Source organism: Microchirus variegatus (genome assembly GCF_963457635.1).
Source record: "Microchirus variegatus genome assembly, chromosome: 13".
NCBI classification, from domain to species: Eukaryota; Metazoa; Chordata; class Actinopteri; order Pleuronectiformes; family Soleidae; genus Microchirus; species Microchirus variegatus.
In genome coordinates this window covers 16,825,099-16,844,890 of record NC_139814.1, presented here as the reverse complement: position 1 = coordinate 16,844,890, position 19,792 = coordinate 16,825,099, and the positions used below count along the sequence as shown (strand labels likewise).

General features: G+C 41.2%; 2 protein-coding genes across 2 annotated transcripts; both read right to left on the bottom strand.

Moving 5' to 3' along the window:
- Window positions 1–4,599: 4,599 nt before the first annotated feature.
- snx10a (sorting nexin 10a) lies at window positions 4,600–5,825 on the bottom strand (the record flags this gene model as incomplete). The annotated part of the gene is made up of 6 exons (XM_083899536.1): window positions 4,600–4,675; window positions 4,761–4,952; window positions 5,072–5,170; window positions 5,397–5,497; window positions 5,601–5,687; window positions 5,793–5,825. The coding sequence occupies 6 exons, from the start codon at window positions 5,823–5,825 to the stop codon at window positions 4,600–4,602; spliced, it is 588 nt and encodes a 195-aa protein (XP_083755662.1).
- Window positions 5,826–9,819: 3,994 nt separating this feature from the next.
- On the bottom strand, window positions 9,820–19,351 carry LOC310935602 (endoplasmic reticulum membrane sensor NFE2L1-like; the record flags this gene model as incomplete). The annotated part of the gene is made up of 10 exons (XM_083899535.1): window positions 9,820–10,697; window positions 10,860–10,954; window positions 11,425–11,578; window positions 12,341–12,494; window positions 14,678–14,709; window positions 14,923–15,688; window positions 15,780–16,236; window positions 16,476–16,589; window positions 16,896–16,976; window positions 18,836–19,351. The coding sequence occupies 10 exons, from the start codon at window positions 19,349–19,351 to the stop codon at window positions 10,571–10,573; spliced, it is 2,496 nt and encodes an 831-aa protein (XP_083755661.1). The 3' UTR covers window positions 9,820–10,570.
- Window positions 19,352–19,792: the final 441 nt, after the last annotated feature.

Below are 19,792 nucleotides of genomic sequence, written 5' to 3'. Positions count from 1 at the left end.
GCTGAAACAAACGAGAATTGCTTATCAAGCTGGAAAAGAAGAGCCCAGAGGAGTTGGTGTGTGTGTGTATGTGTGTGTGTGTGTGTGTGTATGTGTGTGTGCTTGTACTCCACAGGAGTGAGTGAGAATGATGACATAGGTCTGAGAGGTGGTGAGATATTGGCGGTTATAAAAACTGCAATTCTGAGGTTTTGAGTTATTAATTACAGTCGCCTCTCCTTCACCCCTTTTTACCAGTCATTAGAAATACTGCCACACACACACACACACAATGTCCACCCACATATTTCTGCACATTTCGGCTCACCAACACAGGCCTCAGGTCATACACAAACACACACACACACATGCACACACTCCCTCACTCAAATTAGCTCGTCCATACCAACGCTACAATACCCTGCTCTGATGAGCAAGCTCCCGTCGACCTTGGAACTCTCTGGAAAGACAATGCAAGGGGAGGCACGCTGTGAAAGGGAGGAGGTGGGGAGGGTGGGAGTTGATAAGGGGGAGGGAGGGATGGAAAGAGGGAGACAATGGATGGAAGAAGGAAGGAGGGAAGGAAGGAAGAAGAGAAAAGTGAGAGTGTGTCAGTGGAGCTGCTCAGTGTAGGGCAGGAGGGCACTGCATGCTCCCTCCCTCCCTCTCTCCCTCCCTCCTCTCCATCTCAGCTCATCTTGAATGCAAATGTGGTTTCTATACGGTTCCTTTGTGCTGCTTCTAACTGCTCCAGAGAGAAGCAATTACAACTGCTCCATTCACTCTGAGAGAGAAAGACACGCATGGATAGAGAACAGTAATTAATAAAGAGATAGGAGTGATGAAGGAGGAGGAGAGAGTATAGGTGAGTGCATACCTGTGGAGGACGATCACGTAGAACTGGAGCACGGTATCGATTACATTGACATGCATGAACATCGACGTGAGGCTGACCCGGCTCATAGCTTCGGACCAAGTATTCTATGAAAGGTCAAAGGTGACATGTTATGATCATTAAATCACTTTGATGTTATTGTGTAGCCCTCAGAAAATATGCTATGTTTACCTCACCGCCACCAAGGGAAGTGAATCCAGAGGATTTGTTGAATCAAATGAATGCCGTGTGGATCATCGCCCTGCGCTCCTCTCCATCTTCCTGCAGACAGATACTTGCAGTGCCAGTGCCATATCTTGTTGCAGTCACAGTGGCCGGGCGGCACTGTTAGGTATGGCGAGAGTTTTTATGGCCGTCATTTGGGCTGCTAATATGTCATCTCCATTAGCCAACTTTTAACACTCTCAGATAGATGGCCCTGTGACATTTATCTACGCACGGGTCATATTTTAGCTGCTAAATGGCTGGTGATGTGGAAAGAGCTTGCAGAATGAGTGTGTGTGTGTGTGTGTGTGTGTGTGTGTGTGTGTGTGTGTGTGTGTGTGTGTGTGTGTGTGTGTGTGTGTGTGTGTGTGTGTGGCTATGTGTGCATGTGCTCTAGATGTGCAATGGTGGGGTGAGTGAGGGAGAGGAAGATGCATTGACTTTTAATGATGCGCTGTTGCAGTAGCACTTTAAAGGTAATAATCACAAATACAAAGCAAGTCATAGCCTTTGACCTACCATCACCTGGTGTAAAAAAAAAAAAAAAAGAGAGAGTAGAGAGGAATGGGGGAGGCTGAGAGGTCAAGACCCAGGTCCACTTCCTCAGACAATGAGCCAGGCCTGCGATGTCAGCAAGAAGAAAACACGGAAAAAACAAGAGAGCATTGCTGCTAATTAAAGCAGCAGCCTATAGGGAGGAAGAAGAAGAAACCAGAAAATTAACCTAACCCAAATTAAAAGAGTAAAAAGGAAGAGTGATGGAAAGACACAAAATAAGCACATGGTCAGGGGGAGCGTTACACAGGCTAATTGCTCGTATGGATTTTGCCATTGCTGGCTTTTGTAGGGTGAAGAAGGTGAAGTCGTTCCACTGTGGCTTCAGGTGAAACTCTAAATGAGCTAATCATTCAGACTCATAAACTAATGCTAATATTGATGGCCGCCACATATATTGAAAAGCATTAGAAAGATCCCTGCCATAAAACAGCAGTAAATATAATATAAGACGTAGTCATTTAACTCATCACACACGGCGGCCACCTTTCCCCCCCCTCACACATAAAAATACCATCCACTATGCTGCATCAAGAGTCATTTTATGTGTTGCCTGCAGGAGCTCGGTCACCTGGCCAGAGGCGCTGGAGTTGACTAATGTGACAGAAAATTAACAATTAAAAATATCACACGGGCCCAGAGCCACCGCGACGGGGCTCGTTCACAACTCACTGGACACTCTAATTGCTTTGAAATACAATTGGGTTTGGGCTTTGTTTGGTGTTTTGGAGGTATGAAGCGCATCAGTGCACACTGGAAATTGAGTTATAAATTACTGAGCTGAAATAGACATGTACTGCGAATACTCAATATCCAAATGTGAGATCCTCTCGCCTATAAAGAGGTGGGTATATGCACATATACACACACACACACACACGTTACCACAGTTGCATTTCATTTTGTCAGCAAATTGAATGGCTCTGAACCAAACAGTTTGTGTGTGTGTGTCATGCTGTATGCCTGCCATGGGGTACAGTGATAAGGTCAGCCTTTAACAGCAAACGGAGATGGAGAGCTCCAACCACAAGCCGGTGGGACTGAGAAAATGACGGAGGATGAGGAAAACAGAGATGGTTCATTCATCTAAAACGCTACCACCAGGGCATATATACTGTATATAGTATGTGTGTGGGCAGTTGTATTCACAGTTGTCAGCGTGTTTTCAGACGCTGTATGTATGTGGCTCTGTTTGCCATGTGTGCACAGCTCAGTAGCTGGCTCGTGAAGCCATTGACAGCTTCATTATGGCTTCACGCGCACAGGGAGACAGCACCATCCAGGGGATGGAGAGAAGAGGACAGAGACAGGCCCGGGTTTACCGGTGAGCCCGGCACACATCAGTCCAGCAGTTTCGGCTAGAGATGGTGGTGGTGGTGGTGGTCCAGCCACTTTCTCATTTAATGAGTCTTTGTTGCTTTCATCTGCTGTCCATCACTTGTGCACAATCGTGTCTCCCCCCCTCCCCCCCTCAATCTATGCTTCCACACTGATCCCCTATAACACACACAATTTGACGCCGTCTTGTTTATTTTCAGGCGACTCCCAAGAGCAGTCTGTAATAGTTAAATTAATTTGCTGTCTTACTTTAATTAGATTGTCTCACCTGGGGAAGCGATGACAGGGCTGAGAGGGACGGTGACCGGCAGCTGGACGACTTCGTGTCAATATCACACTGAAGATGTTGAAACCTAGATAGCACATTGGTACATTAACAACTGTCAACAGCAGAAAGAGAGTGCAGCTTTAACAACGTCACCTTCATGAAGGTTTGACAGAGGATCGCAGGTTTCCATATCACAACCAACCAACTGGAGACAGTTTGGATTTCCACAACTGCAAACAAGACTTTTCTCCATTTGTCAAATTGCCGTTTTCAGTCCAGACATGTATGATTGTTTCCTCCATTTAACAAATGTCAGGTATTTGTTGGATTGGCTGTATCGACTTTGACTGTGAGACTTTATCGCTCTGCACTTTTTCAGTCAAGTTGGGTGTCTACTTATTAGGCAGCTGACAGACTGCGGATTAGAAATATTTGAACTTTTAACCCAACATCCTTTAATTAATGAAGGCTTTTTCTGATGGCATTGGTGCCTTTCCTCTGGACTGTCATTTATACTAAAATTTGAAGGAATCACTGAAGTCCTCATCACAAATGTTCAATAAGTGATCAGTGCACATGTGAACATTTTCAGTCACTAAGGTAGCAAAAAAAAAATCTGACACCTTATTTTCTGAAAAACAGAATTACCAATCTAATTTATACCATATGCAAATGCATCAGATTCTTAATCTATACTCGGATTAAGTATAATATTAAGGGTGAACACTAAAGAGGCCAAAGCCTTTGCACATACACAACAGTACAAGCATAACTGAATCATGTTTGCCAGCAGTGATCAATACCTCTTACTGTATATTAAGTCTTATGCCTTCACTCCCCCTACTGGTCTGCTTGAACACTGCATCATGAATGTACTGTATTGCAGGTCACAAAGACATGTTTTGCGCCAACATGTCAAATTTTTTGTTTTCTTCAAAAAAGTTTATTTATCCAATAACAAGTCATAAAAGTATGTATTTTTTTTTAAAAGTCAAAACATCCCTTGCTAGCCACAGTGCTGATAAAAATATATATATACAAACAAAATTAAAGACATTGTCATTGCAAATGTAGGTTAACTATACATTAAAATCTCTTTTTTCCCCCCAACACATTCAAGTACTCCACTACATTCGAATGACTGAAACGCATGCTTTAAGAGATCCATCATTAAAACAAATGCTAAGGGTTAACAAGACGAAATGGATTTTCTTCTTTTGATGCTTGGAGGCCGGAGAAAAGAAACCTCCAAAAAACAGGTCAATGCATCCATGTCCAAAAAGAAAGCCACGTGGGGGTAAAACAGCATCAGGGCTTATAGTAAGTGAGGGTGAGAAGTTCTGTCCAGTAAATAACTCTGTCAGGACTCAAAGCAGGGGAGCGGGCCCTCTCGCATCACAGAGTCCACACTCTGGCCCAAGCCAGACGATGAAGAGCTGCCGAGAACAACAAAAGGATGGTCAGTTTGATATGGACTGAGAACCGATCTTTAACATTAACCGTTAATGTCAGCGCTCGGACCTTTCACAGTCGGAGTCGCAGGAGCCCTTGTCCTCTATTCTGATGTAATCCAGGTTGGAGCGCTGTATGGCTTCAGCCACCGTGTACCTGGTCCTACCAAGAGCACACCTCTCTATCTTTGTGATGCTGAGGTCGGACTGGAGGAAGAGATGGAGACGACTGTCTGATAACAACAACGGTGTATGGAGAACACTGGAGAAGGAAAAATGAGACAATGTCACAGAAAGCTATGTTGGGGTGTAGATTTTGAGATTTAAAAAAAAAACAATTCTTTCACCTAAAAAGTTCAAAGTAACTTCAGAGCATCTCACCCTTCTAAAAACTCTTCCAGGCCCTTCATCCTCTGAGAGACCTGCTCTGTATTCTTCAGACTGAAGAAAGGGTTCCAGGGTGGCAACTTTGGTAATTGCCTGGTAGGAATATCAAGAGGAAAAAAAAAACTAATAAATCCATGAATATCTGAGGTGCTTATGTTGAAATGATTTAATATTCAAGACTAAATTATATTTAGAAGTACATTTCACTCAACAAAATACTTGAATTAACAATACTACAACAGTGATAAATCAGCTTTTATCATGAGTCTTATGCGTGTAAGATGCATTTGACATAGCGGATAAAAACTGTGTGACATACATGATGAGGGCATTCTGTTCCAGACAATGACGCAGCCACACAAATTCACTGTAACGCCGCCTCACACAGGAAGCCTTCTTTCGGAAACACATGCTATTTGTCTGCAACGAGATTCAATAGAGACGTTAGGCATAAAAACTCAAAGCTGCAAGCTTGCAGGCAAATATCCATCTCCCTCTAGCCCTAAAAAAAGGTGTCACATACATGTAAACAGATATCGTAGTCGACGTGCGTGTGCCACAGGTCTTCTTTTCGGAGCATTGGATCCCGAACACAAATACTGACAAACTCCTGCAAGAGTCAAACAGAAGAGATCAGCACAAGTATAAAGAATTTGTTTTCAAATGTTCGGATTTGTTGCTGGAGACTAAGTGAGGTGCATGCGTGACAACTTACATTTTTTGAGAGGTTTTCCAGCATACTGTCCATGCTGGTACACACAAACCTGTAAGAAACAAGCCACATTAAAACTCAGTGATTCCTTATAGAAATGTCCCATCTTAGCTTCCTGTGGAGGGAAAACACCACTTAATTTCACCTCATTCACGTCATTTTCATAAAGAAAGAACGACCAATAAGTCCATTGTTTCAATGCAGGAGGTGTGGCGTAAAGGGGGAAAATGCTGAGTTGACGTTTAATACTTTCAGGACTCAAAAGTCCAAACAGTTGGAGCTGATGCTGCATTAATGGGAACAAAGGGGCAAAGGAAGTAGATTTTGCTTGCAAAGGAGAATTTTTTTTGGCCACAAACAACTTAATTTGAACTCAGGGACCAACGTGACAAACAATGGGCAAGTGTTTTCTGGCACACTACAGGCAGCTCTGTACACGTTCACTGCATTTACATGACGTGTACATCTAAAAAGGCTTCAGTGACAAAAGACACGGTTTCACTGGGCACACGTGGATCCCACAGAAACAAAGTGCAGAAGGTTATGCAATAAGCGATCACACTGGATTCTGCGAGCAGCGTGTAACTTTAGAAATTATACCATGTAAGGTGGACGTCACACAGACAGTAAAGACCGTCTTCTTTAAGTCACATGATAAATCTTATGCTTGCATTTGGTAAATTTAACATTCATAAAGCACAATTCCCTAACATTAACAGTTTTATAATTGAATTCAACTTGTACATAGATACTTGAACCCATATGTCAAACAAAAACAAAAAAACTATTTTCTGTAGCCCCTAGTTAAGACATTAGGCCTATTTTTGATGTATTTATATATATTTTTTTGTTTGTTTGTTTAAATTTCATTATTTATTTTTATATATTTTATTCAGCATATATGTGATCTGTTTTTCTGTCTGTATATATCTGATATGCATATTGTTTTACATGTATTTTGGCTGTATGTTTCTAATTTAAATAAAAGTTTGTTCAAAAAAAAAAAAAAAAGACCGTCTTTGCACGTGACACTGTTGATTGTTTATGGCAAACAAGGGCTTTACAGTTATGAACGAGTCTTTATGGTTTACAGAAATCACTTAAGTTCCACATAATATCCAAGATGGGGAACTCCCATTATTTACTTGTCACTTGTGTTAGATAGTATGATAAAGGCTGCAATTTCAACCAGTTAAAACCCTTAATATGATGTGCATATGATCACAAAAACACAGCTAAACCAAAGTGCTCATGAAAAAATAACTTTGTAATCTCTCCATCACAGTACTGAGTATCACCACTACACCAAACAACGATATACCTTGTATGTAAACTAAACAAAAGCCAATGCCAATGACTCTTATATCAAATTGGGTCCATTTGATATAAGATATGCAAGAGTCACAGAAGAAGAAGCAAACAACGCTTACATTAGCTACTAATAGTGTCAAAAAACAACATTAATGAAGTTTATGAAGTCGTTATTTTCTTACCGTTTCCTCTTTGGGCTTCTGAAGCAGTGATCCTGTTGCAGCAGCTTCGAGCTCAGCTCTGTCTGAAGTGATAGTTACAGCCGATTATATAACACTGCTGCTGCTGCTGTAACGACCCAGTGTGAACTCTGCCTCGAGGCTTGTCCGCGACTCCTTTTGCCCCCGTGGCAGGAAACAAACGGGGTAATAAAAATACACGTTTTAACAAAATAATAACAATTATAAAAATACAACTTAAAAAAAAAAAGAGAGAGCACACAGAAAAGGGTACAAAATACCCCGCTCGATAGAAACGTGGTTTGTGTGTGTGTGCAGCCTCCACGCGCACCGGTCACTAATCAGTTTAAATGGTTTCACCTGGAGGGAGGAGGTCATGTGATGGAGAAGAGGTAAAATAACTACGCAAGTTTAGGGTCAAACAACAAAACATGTAAAAGAGTCACTTTCACTGAAAACAAAGGAACTAAAACACCCTCCGTCATCATTTAAATGACTATTAATACACATTAAGTGATGTGGCTTTGACTATTATCATAGATTAAGTGTAAGAATACACTGCATACATGAATTTCACGGTTTGGTATCGGGGACATAATGCTGCTTTAAGAGAACATTGAAAGACAAAGAATGTTCCTGAGAACAAATGCCAAAGAGCAGCAAGAGTCCAGAGATGATGTACCGACAAACAGGCCTGTCTTGTCAACAGTGTGAAAAGTCAACTGTAAGCTAAGAAAATGTAGTAAATATAAAGGAAACAAAGAGTAAAAAATACTAATTTGGCAACAGTGCCTATTAACCCTTTAAGGTACACACCAAAAAAAAGCAAAAACATTTTCTCTATTTTATTATTTAATTTAATTTAGTAATGATAACAATAACGTGAAATTAGACCCTACAGTATTTCAGATACAGGCCTCTACCAAACGGTTGAGATGTCTGTTCATAATAAACCTGGTTTGCATAATTCATAAATGTACAACATTCAGAACAAGTCACATTAAGTGTTAAGTCACATTAAGTGTTAAGTCGACCAAATGGTTGAGTAGTACCTTAAAGGGTTTAAGAGCTATTCTAACACCACTTTCACTTAAAACATGTACATTTATTGTATTTAAAGTTACCAAACTGCCAGATAGAACACACTTTAGTTCATTAGTCAGTGTTTTATTATCAATCACATTTTCAAATTTCCTCTCCTGATGCAGCATATAAACTCTCGAAAAAATTCATATTACCACCTATATATCCTGTATTAGCAATTTAGGTTGAAGGGGGAAAAAAAGACTACTTACCTGTGGCAAGATTCTATCCAGTCAAGTGAGTGGAGAGTTAAATAACTGTTACTGTTACTTTGATGTTTAGTGTATATATTCCTCTGCAGGGGGGAAAAGGTGCAAAAGGAAAGTAAAGGAAGGAAAAGAATTGTCTTTATTGTCATTAAACGACTGAAATTGCACCACCACGGGCAAAGGTCTGCTAATTTGAATATAAAGGTTTTTTTTTTTTTTATCATCAGTGAAATCACCAGATAACATTCCCTCATTTAAATACAGTCATGATTAGGTATAGAACAACAACTTTCATTAACGGTCGTCGTCTCAAGACTCCATAATATTTGAGCCAATGATGAATTCTGTGAGGGAGTTTTTGGGGACACACATTCATTAGGTATAAAAAAAAACACCCACTTCTAATCAGTTGATCCTTGAGTCAAATTGAACGTTTCTGCCTGCTCATAATTAACCTTCCTCAGGGTTTTCTTAATACATCACCTTTGTCACAATGTGAGGTCACAGTGGCCTTGTCCTTTTGACCACTGGATTCTAATCGGTTCATCCTTCAGTCCAGCTGGTTGCATGTCTCGGGTCACTGGGTGTCACAATGAGTCCCTCGTATACCAGACACTGTAATACAAACTCATTTGTAAACTGCAACATGAACAGTACGTTGTGGCTATGCTAAGGAAATTCTGGAATAACTTCTGTTATTGTACATACCATTTCTGGGTGTGAGGTATAACCTTGTGCTGACAGCTTAAGAGAAGATTTCCATACCAGTGGTGACTGAACTGCACTGATTAGAGGTTTGATTCAATCAAGATCTTGCATATTCAAGGTGTTATTTTCCTTTTTTGTCTGAAGGAAAACATACTCGATGCTTATTATGGATGCCACAAGGCCCAGATGACTGTGATGCTGTTGTTACAAACAGAATGACATAAATGCATACTTTTGCCTCTACAGAAATATTAGTATTCCGTAACGTTCTGCAATCCTACGGTCCTCCTTACTGTATGCTCTCAAAACAGGTTTTGCCCCAGCAACTGCACTACCATTTTGTAAATTATAATCCCTTACACTACTCATTTCTGGGAGTAATAATATATTACAGCCCAACGCTGATTCCTGCCATTACAAAGTTTTTCACATTGATTGATTGCTTTAATGCTTTATTCAGAAATTTCACTTTGGGAAAAACAAAACAATCACAACAGTCCAATATTTAAAATCTTACAAGTGAAGTGTAAATTGAGAGACACTGTCAAAAACTAACCTCACAATTGACCTTTTACGGACGAAGAACACATACTTCCATGACGGATCATGTCAGAAGTTCCCCTGGGCATGTGAGGGATCAGCTGAGAGAAAAAAAAGTTTCAACGGTGGAACTATAACTCGATAACATGAAAGCTCTAATTTGCGTACAAACAAAGGTTCAACATTTACAGCTACATCTATACATGTATTAAATGTTTCCAATTTTAATACACATTTCCTTGAAACCATAAAAACTAAGCTGTGGAATTTGGTCACATAAAACCTTTATTAGAACGTCAAATAATATTTACAAACAAAGTATACAAAAATGCACATTTAGAAAACAAATACTTTGTACTCGTATAGAAAAAAAAAAAAAAAGATATTGAGCCGTAATGGAGGTGATTGACAGTTTAACAAACTAAAAGAGTTGAATGTACAAAATCTGACCAGGTATGCATTATAGGTCTTGGTGGGTGTGGTTTCTAAGCTGCCATCCCCTACACAATTCTAACAGCACAAGTTTAATTTCATGTTACAGTTCCACACCACCGACACCACCACCCATTTTTCACAATCTGTTCAGCTGTTATGTGCAACAACATAGCTCTCCTCTACTTCTGTACATTTCAAGTTGTGAATCATCTTCAAAAATAACCAAGCAAGCTAAAACTACAAAAGGCATGCCAGCGAAGAAACTTTCACTCCTGAGGAAAAGGTCCTAAGTGGTGCAAAGGACTGTAGGAAGGTACTACTGAGCTTCATCCTCTGGACAGGAATGCCATGTCAGTCTCTCCTCATAGAAGGAAATGACCACCTGAGGGCAGCGGGTGTTCGCCTCACGGGATGGGACCAAATCTGCTTCATCAGAATCTTTCCTAGAAAGACAAAAAAGCACCAAAGTACATCACATCAGCCACAGACCCATGTTCTCTTTACATTGTATGTACAGAGGTGATTGATCATTTCAAGTAGATGTATTCATACCAAATAATTGCAATAGTGCAAACTAAAAACCGGTTGGTTCACTCTGGACTCACCACTTCATCAAGAACATCAACTCCCCACTACTGTCTGTTGCGCCAATGATCCGCTCTGGATCGAGGTTTCGGGCAAAGCCGCGTGGTTTTTCAGGCTGGAAGTAGTGTCGAAAACACCCAGTGAGTCAATTGTGTGCATTTCAGTCACATTCACAAAGAAAATCAGTGAAGAAAAGGTGCATTTAGGTGCAGCTTCTAAATAGTAGCCACATGGAACATCATTGTTGCCTGGTAAAACCAACAAATGGCAATGTTTTTTTTTGTCATCATCTTGGCCAATTTTTTTGTTCACTCTTAAGAATCTTAACCATGATCTTTTGGTTGGATCAACAAAGTCACTGAAAGATAAGAGATTAACTCGTTTACAGCTGTGTTATTTCCGTATGACAATATTTAATGGGTCAGGGTCAAGGCCAGGAAAAACACAGTTTGAAACAAGAATGATTCTGATTCCATGTTACTCCAAAGCTCATACTTGTTTGGCATTTTTGTGTGGTAATTTACAGATGGTCCACATGTGATGGATTTCTATAAATAAAATGTTTATAGAGATAAGAGAACTTACTTCCTTCTTCTTTGCCTCCGTCTCTGGCTCATCTGTTGAAGCCTTCCGCTTCACAGCTGCAGGCTTCTCTTTAATGTTTTTCTGTGCTTCCAGAAATGCAGAGATCAACTCAGGACAATCCAGGTTCTCCTCTGGCTCCCATGTGTTGTCAGCCCTAAAAGATACAGGAACAGGAAAGTAATTTACATCTCAACACATCAAATAAAACGATGAAGTCAGGAGAAGAGGAGGCTATACCACATGCAAAAATTTCAGTCACTTCATGCAACCACAATGTCCCCCGTTCAGACCTGGCATTAACATATGTCCTGAAACATCTGATTACAAGTGGGCAGGGTCAAGTATGCACATGCATCCTTGAGGAGTCTCCTGTATCTCCCGATACGTAAAACACATATGCATATCTTGTCTATTCACATGGACAAGAATATTTGTAAGTGTCAGTATGTGTGCATCTGTGTCTTTATGTGTGAGAAAGGCAAAGAACGAGGGAAAAAGGAGGTGGTGGAGGTGAGTGAAAAAAGCACTATCTGATGTAGCTTTTGCCATTAGAAATAAAGCAATCGCTTAATTAATCCATCTTAACATTATCGCAGTCGCCAAGTCAACATATGGGTATCATGATGCGTCTTAAATAATGTGAAATCGCAGTGGGTTAGGCTTCATCAGCTGAAGAGTAGTCAAATACATCCCAAAGACAAAATGCGCTCATGCATTGAAAAAGTGACATGCATCTCTGAACCATTTACCAATGAGTTTTTTGAGCAGACAAAGACCAATTCAGGACACTCTAGGTCAATATTAATACCAGGACTGAACAGGACTAAAGATTATGGACAAAAGCATGTCACAACCCCACACCAGGGAAGTACTTCCAGCTCAGCGGGAGGGGGAGCAGATGTCCCAGGAAACTCACTCAGTAAATCCTTTCCACTTCAGGAAGAATTCAACTTTGCCATTGACAATACGCTGGTCCAAGACTTTCTCAACAACAAATTCTTCTGGTTCCTCCTGCGTTTCACCTCCATCCTTCTTGGTCTTAATATTCTGTTTTTTACCCATGTTTTGATCTAAAACGAGAACACAAGTGTACATTCTTAGATTAAATATAAGGCGTGTGTAAATGCATGCAGACTCACCGACACACAGGTGCTGGGTTAATCCACATATTATTAGACAAAACACGACACCACCATGGCCCAAACTCACCAAAGTGGACGTTGCATTAACGGCAATAACATTTTCCCGGGATTTTACAGGAATGCGTTCGTTTAAACTTGCAAATATACTATGTTACATGTCGGTTGAAGAACATTGTCAGTTAGCCGAGCGCTGTGCACAACGGGAGCTAGCATGTTAGCCGCGGTACTAGCTTAAGATGATATCATCGAAGGCCTGAATAATAACAAAACATTTATTTCACACTACAATATGCAGTCCAGCGTTACCGTTCGTCAATCAGTGTAAAAACGTTAACTTGAAGATACACTCAGTCTTTTAGAACAAACATAAAAGCTATCACCGGACATGACACGGCACAATGAAACAAGAGGATTTTACAGGCCTGCGGTTATAATTTAGCCACAGGCGCTTCGAATTTTAGCTAGCTTAAGTTAATATAGCATGGGCAGTGCACGTTATTGTCGAAACATGTTTTTGCATCCGCCGACTACGAACTAATGTACGCGGTCGTAAATGAAACATAGCAAGCAGCTAGCGCTGTTGTTTGGGTTCACGCAACAAACAAAAAAACTCACTCTTTCTTTGCATTATGAGACTTCCACCACACACGTCCTCTTGTAAAACAAAGCTGCAGTCGGTCTGTTAATTGGTTCGAACTTTTAGTAACTGATGCAAAAAAAAAATGGCACAACACAGAGCCTTACCACGCGGTCTGCCTCCTCTTTATCTCTCGTATGCAGGTCCGGGGGACGGGCGCGAAAACTTCAACTATATTCTTGAGTCTCCTACGGGAGCCGGGAGGGAAACGCGCTTCGCTGTATATGCAGTGCATATGGTATGGGCTCCTCAGTCCTGAAATCCAAACGCTTTACATTGTACAAATTTGATATTTGATTTGAAATTTGACTTTTGAAAACAGATTAACTGAACATTTAAAACATCTAAACACAGAGGTGGGTAGGTACCCAAACCAAAGTAGTGGCACAAGAGAGACACACTTGGATAACTTTATTTATTTTTTTAAATCATAAAGAACACCTGCAAAAAAATGAAGTTCCCTATGCTTGTATAGAAACAGTAAACTCTTGGTCAAACCTGGGAATACAAATTTGTTAGGGACTGGGAGGAACATTATTGGAGCCACACTATTAACAACTTCATGCAAGTTTTTTTTCATTCACTCAATCTGCTTACTGTATAAAGCAATGTGCCCATGGCAACTTCTACTAAATGCTTAAACTCTCAGATAATCTCAAATACATAAAAAAAAGAAACATTCAAACCTATTAAATAGAATTGGTGATTGTATGTTTTTCCTTTCTCAGAAACAATGTGGTTTAGGTCCATTGAAGGCCATTTTAAAAACAAGAGATTCATTAGCAAGAGTGCAACTTAGCTCCCCTACAAAAGGGTCAGTTCTCATTGAGCCAAATCTATTAACTAAGGCATGAGGTAGAGTATAATTTTGTCAGAACTAGTAATACTTTAATTATGGGTTAATTACTCAATGTTAAATTTAAACATTAAATGGTTGCCTCTTAAAAATATTGTTATAGTTATGTGCATGTGCACACACACAACCACCAAAATCCAATGCAAATGAAGGCTATTGTCAATTCAATCATTGGTATACAAAACTTTAAAGAAAGGAATAAACCTTCACACTACATGCCCTCAAAAATGAGAAAAAAAATATGTAAACTTTACTTTGTCACAATATTCTTTGAACTTTGATATAAAGTTTCCATTGTGAAAAAAAGATACTGCCATCGACAGCCGTGTGGTTCATATAAGCATTTCAGGACCTCAAAAACTCAAATAAATACAATCACACTTCCTAAACTGATTACCTTGAGAAGTGCGATTACGTGGAAAAAAAACAAACAAATAAGATCCTCCTCCTAGATTTCTATTTAGTAACTGAAACAATGCTGGCCGATGACATAACATTTTAGATGCGCGTATCTAAAATTACATGTAGAAACAAAAAAAACACAATGGTTTTAATGTTTAGCAGGCACAAAAAGAGACCATCAGCATTGCCAGCAGCTTAGCTGTTCCCTTCAATCACCTTTGGTGAGTAAAGTATGTCCAGTGTCTGAGCTACATTTTCCCCATGAGATGTTTTATTTACAGAGATATTTTTTTTTGTTCAGAGTATCTTTTTTGCACCTTTTGCCCACTTAGGCTCCCGACAGTGGTGAATCCACACACACTTTTAATAAAGGAGATCCCAAAACCGGAGTAAGGCAAAGAAGTTCAGGAATCTCCAAAAACCCGAGAAAGATAAAGTCTTAGCTGGCAATACAGCATCACTGCCTTTTGTCCTTCTTCCTCTTGTCTGTTTTGTTGCCAGCTGTGGTGGTGACAGTAGGTCGTCTTAATGGCTGAACTACTACTCTACCATTAGCCCCGCACTGCAGGGTGAATCTTTCTGGATTCAGAGGCTGTCCTGAACCATCTCTCAGTCGGGCCAGAACATCTCTGGTCAGCTGCTTAATCTGTTGGCTCACAGCACCCATAGTCTTAGCTGTAACCTGCTTGTCCCTCAGTAGCCTGTCTCTTTGAGCTTGCAGCATTTCCACCTCCTCCTGGAGTCCTGTAATAGCATCTAACTTGCGCTTGCGGCAATTTTGTGCCGCCAATTTATTTTTCCCCCGCCTGCGGATGTCCCTCAGGAGGTTCACCTGTTCAGGAGAGAAACCTTGACCGTCGAGAACCTCAAGAAACTCCTCCACAGGCATGTTGACAATCTGCAGGACAGAGAACGGGATGTACATGGCGCGGGCACGCAGCTCATCACGACTCAGGTCCCGTTCATCGAGCGTTGGCTCATCGCTGTCGCTAAGAGGCTCCTCTTTGATGCCTTTGTGGTGCAGCGTGACTGATGGCTGGTTGAGGAAAGCAGTCGATGAGTAGCTGTGGTCATGCCACACACTCTCACTCAGATCAAATGGTGACCAGGCTGTGGTGTAGCCTGCAACGCCTTTTGAAGGGACTAGATCCGCATCACTACTGTAACCAGTTGCTCCACACTCATCCTCACAGTATGAGCTGGATGATGATGACATTTCAGATGAGCCTGAACAAGAGAAGAGGTAATGATATGTTGATATGTATAAAAATGTATGCAAGTATGAATTGAACAAGTATTTTAAGAGATTTTAACCAACCTGGGGAAACTGGGCCTCCAGAGCTGCTCTCCAAGGAGAGACCAGAGTCTGAATCCATGTCCTCAAGGGCATGTGGGGCTATGTTCCCGAAATTGCTCATCAATTGAGAGTCAATGGTGTCTAGGCCTTCTAAACCTAGCTGATTGATCTGGTCAAACACTGCCTCATCCAGACATCCACCCAATGCATTATGAGATAACTCATTCCCAGTTAAATTACATACTGACGCAAAGGGCAGAGCAGCCAGACCCAGGGCCATCCCTGGTGAAACGTCTGAGTGGGAGGAGCCTATCGATTCCAATCGGAAGAGGGTTCCTCGTTGGGTGACTAGTCTGGCCTCTCCTCGTTCTGATGCCACACCAGACACCCCAGCAGAGGTAACCATAGCGTCATGCAAACTGACATTCTGGCTGATTGCGCTTGTGATGTCTGTATCCGCAACAAGGGAGTCCAAGTCCTGAGAATGAGAAGTACAGTTTAGCTATACAAAAACAGCACGTGGAACACCATGAGACACTAATGCCATTCAAATGTAGCTTCTAAAAACATTTACAGAGTGCATGGGAGAGAGAGCTCCTGACATGACAATAAAGTAGATTCACTAAACATTGAACAAGGCATTGAAATCAATAGAAAAACAAGTGTCAATAGCATTGTTTATGTGCATGCGTGAGTCTTAACTGGCTCCAAACTTACATCAAGGTCGGTGACAGACAGAGAGAGCAAATTGCTCCAGTGCTGGTCGATATCAATAGGAGGAGGCTGGTGGATTACTGGGTTAGACAGTGCAGTGATGTCTTCAAAAATATTCTGAAACGAAATACAACATTCACAGCATTTGTTAGCATCAAGTATCAGAGACTGAGGAAATTCTAAATAATGTACTTAAGTGCTGGATGAAAATGTATTATTGAATCATTTTAAGAGGCTAAAAAAACAATCTGTGCAAGATGGTAATTGTGGGGTTTACCTAACCATAAAGTGCACTGGGATCAGACTGGTTCAAGATGTGATGCAGTCATGTGAGACTGATCCTCTAGTATAACAATTTCCAGCAGTGTCACAACAACGCTACAGTGCTACTGACGAAGGGAGATATGACAAACGGGATCATACCTCTTGTTCCAGTGTGGAACTGTGAGTGTGCTGAGTGATCGGAGCAGGTTCTTCCTCCTCTTTAACTTTAACGTCATTTTCCTGACAGGACAAAAATAAAAGAATCAGACAGTTTGTTAGTTGACACACAAAAGAACCTGAAGTGCATTTAATTTTTGACTCATTGACCAAAGTCTAGCCATTCCAAATATATCAAACAATGATTATTGTTCTATTAAAACAGTCATTTTAACTGCAGAAGGAACTGAACTGAATTGAACTATGGTCAAAAAAATACTTTTGGGATCTATGGACTACTGCCATTGTCCTTTTTTACAAGCAGTGGTGGAAATTTGATGTATTGACTTAAGTGTGCCCGCCTCCACTCAACTAGGTGGTCAAATACCCATGACCAGCTTGGTAGTATGAGTTTCCGGATTACCATGTGGCTAGTTGGACTAGTCAAAATCTCCCAAACTATCATATCCATTAACCTTAGAATATGCAAATGTTCAAGCTGATGGAGCGTACAACCCGCCTCCTTAAGCCAAAATTGTGCCGGCCTGAACTTTGGGGTGGTCTTATTCTTCTGTGCATTGGCTTCTTCAATTATTTCCTGGTATTACCTGGGGTAGGAAGTGTAGAACATGCCCCTGGGCCAGCTTTAGTCTGACTGATCTGACTGTAGGTATACATGCAGTGATAGCTCAACTCCCATTCGGATTCTCTCAGGGTGTAAGTCTGACTTTTAGAAAGTCAGGTGGACATGTGATCCGATATTTTATTTTATTTTCTAATTTCTAATTTTCTTTACTTGGTGTGTAATACATTAGGCTACATTTCTTAGATTGGTTGGTAACCAGTAGTCTGCCACAGACGCATTATTTTTAATGTTTCTAAAATTAATTTGAAAGGAAAATGACCGCTGAATCACTTTTGAAACGAAAATGCGATTTGCAAAATACACACCACGCGAGTACAGTTTTGTCTAAGCTCTGTCTGAGCATGTTGAATCCGACTGGATTCAGCTGGCCCACCAAATGGAGACAAACCGTTTTACGCTGTCAAATATCGCAGCTCAAATCCACCCACACAATTACAAGCACCTTAGTAGTCGCTCAATTTACAAAGTAGGGGTAAAGAATAAAAGTTGTCAAGATGCGTTATCATCATGATATCAATGTGAACAAAAACCCTCGGAGAGGGCAGTGTTCAAATATGGGCTATCACTTTTGTGTCAGCAACAAGGGTGTGGATCTAGGCTTTGCCTCTCTGAGCTCACAGCTGGCGGTTGAGGCTGAAGAGAGGAGATACAGTTACACAATTGACTTCAACAACTGCCACCACGCAGCTGTTTATGCCCCAGAGCAAGAAAAACTGGATTATTACTTGAACTGAACATAAACGTCTGGATGTGATTACAGACTTAAAAACACAAAATGGCTGTCACACAATACAGCTACAAGACTGCAGTTACAATAAATGTGCAAACATTTACACAACACAATGTGCACATATGGTCCAATTTACAATCCAAATATGTGGGTTAAGTGAAGTATTTTACTGCTAGTGTGGGGCAACTCAAAAACACTGGTCTCCACACTTAAGCCTCCATTGTTTAATGTGACAGGTGCAGCAGACAGCTAAGCACTTCATGCAGAGTTACAGGACATACAAGCAGTCATGCAAATGTGAAAGTAAATACACATTGTATGTGTTATCACGCTGCTCATCAGGAAATGCGACAGCATCATAAACTGTTTGTTGGAAAGACACAAAGACACCACATTATTATTGTGCAACATGAGCTGGTGTGGCTAGCTAGCTAGCGATAACATTAGCTGTTTGTGTAATCACTTGGCAAGTTGGAATTCGGATTCATCCGTTTATTTATCAGCCATTTTACGTGGATGAATGCAGTCTGTTTAACTTTGCATTTCACTCTGTATACTCACACTTGCCTCTTTAAGAAACACACAGGCTCCAGCGCTACAGGGCCCATGTCCGAGTTCATGAGTTGTTTGGTACACCTCTTGGCCAGGGTCAGGCAGGTGTTCACGGTCATCCCCGACGTCATCCCCGGGGCTTTGTATCCCTGAACTGCTGCTACTGTTGTTGTTTGTTGAAGGCCCACAGTCAGCCTGGTCAGCGGCAGACACTTGGTGAACCAGCCATGCGCTCAACTGTGTGGGGAACCGGGGGGAGCCAAGTGTCCTCACCTCGTCTAGCAGCCGACGGCTTGCAAAGAAATAGTCCAACTCGGGACATTTTGGGTGCACACTGTATCCGTCAAGAGTGTCTCTCAAATTATGAAAGGGTGTCTGGGTGTAGGCTGAGCTAGGACCCAAGTTAATTTCAATCAATGGTGAGTAGTAGCCGCTTAAGTAGCTGTCGATGTCCACACGCACTCCAATCAAACTCAGTAAGATAGTTAACTGAATAAGGCCTTCTGTGAAATATTTTTTAGCCTTTTGCATTTTCCAAATGCTTTCAGAGATGGGGACAGTTGTGAAATCCTGACCCAACAGTTCCTCTTTCCCTCACTGGACAAAGGAAAAGCCTAACAAAAGAGCACGCCTTCCCCTGTCAGACAAAGAGGTCCGCCTGTACCGGCGAAATGCTTAGATAGCTATGCTAGCGCTTAGCAGTTAGCTACCGGCTTTAATTACCCATTAACGGGAACCTCTTGACGCAAACATGACGAACACGTTGCTCTTGAGTCCGTTACAGTGGATGGATTAATCGCCGATTATTCCTCGCTATTTAAACTTCCCTGACGTTGTTTTCTTGGTTGGAGATTTAAAGAGAAATCGAAAGGCTAGACCCTGTCACCTACTTGCTGCTACTGGGGAAACTTGGTTTCAGATTTGCGTAACTCATGCAGATTGGTCCCCAACGTTCACCGCACGAGGATGTGA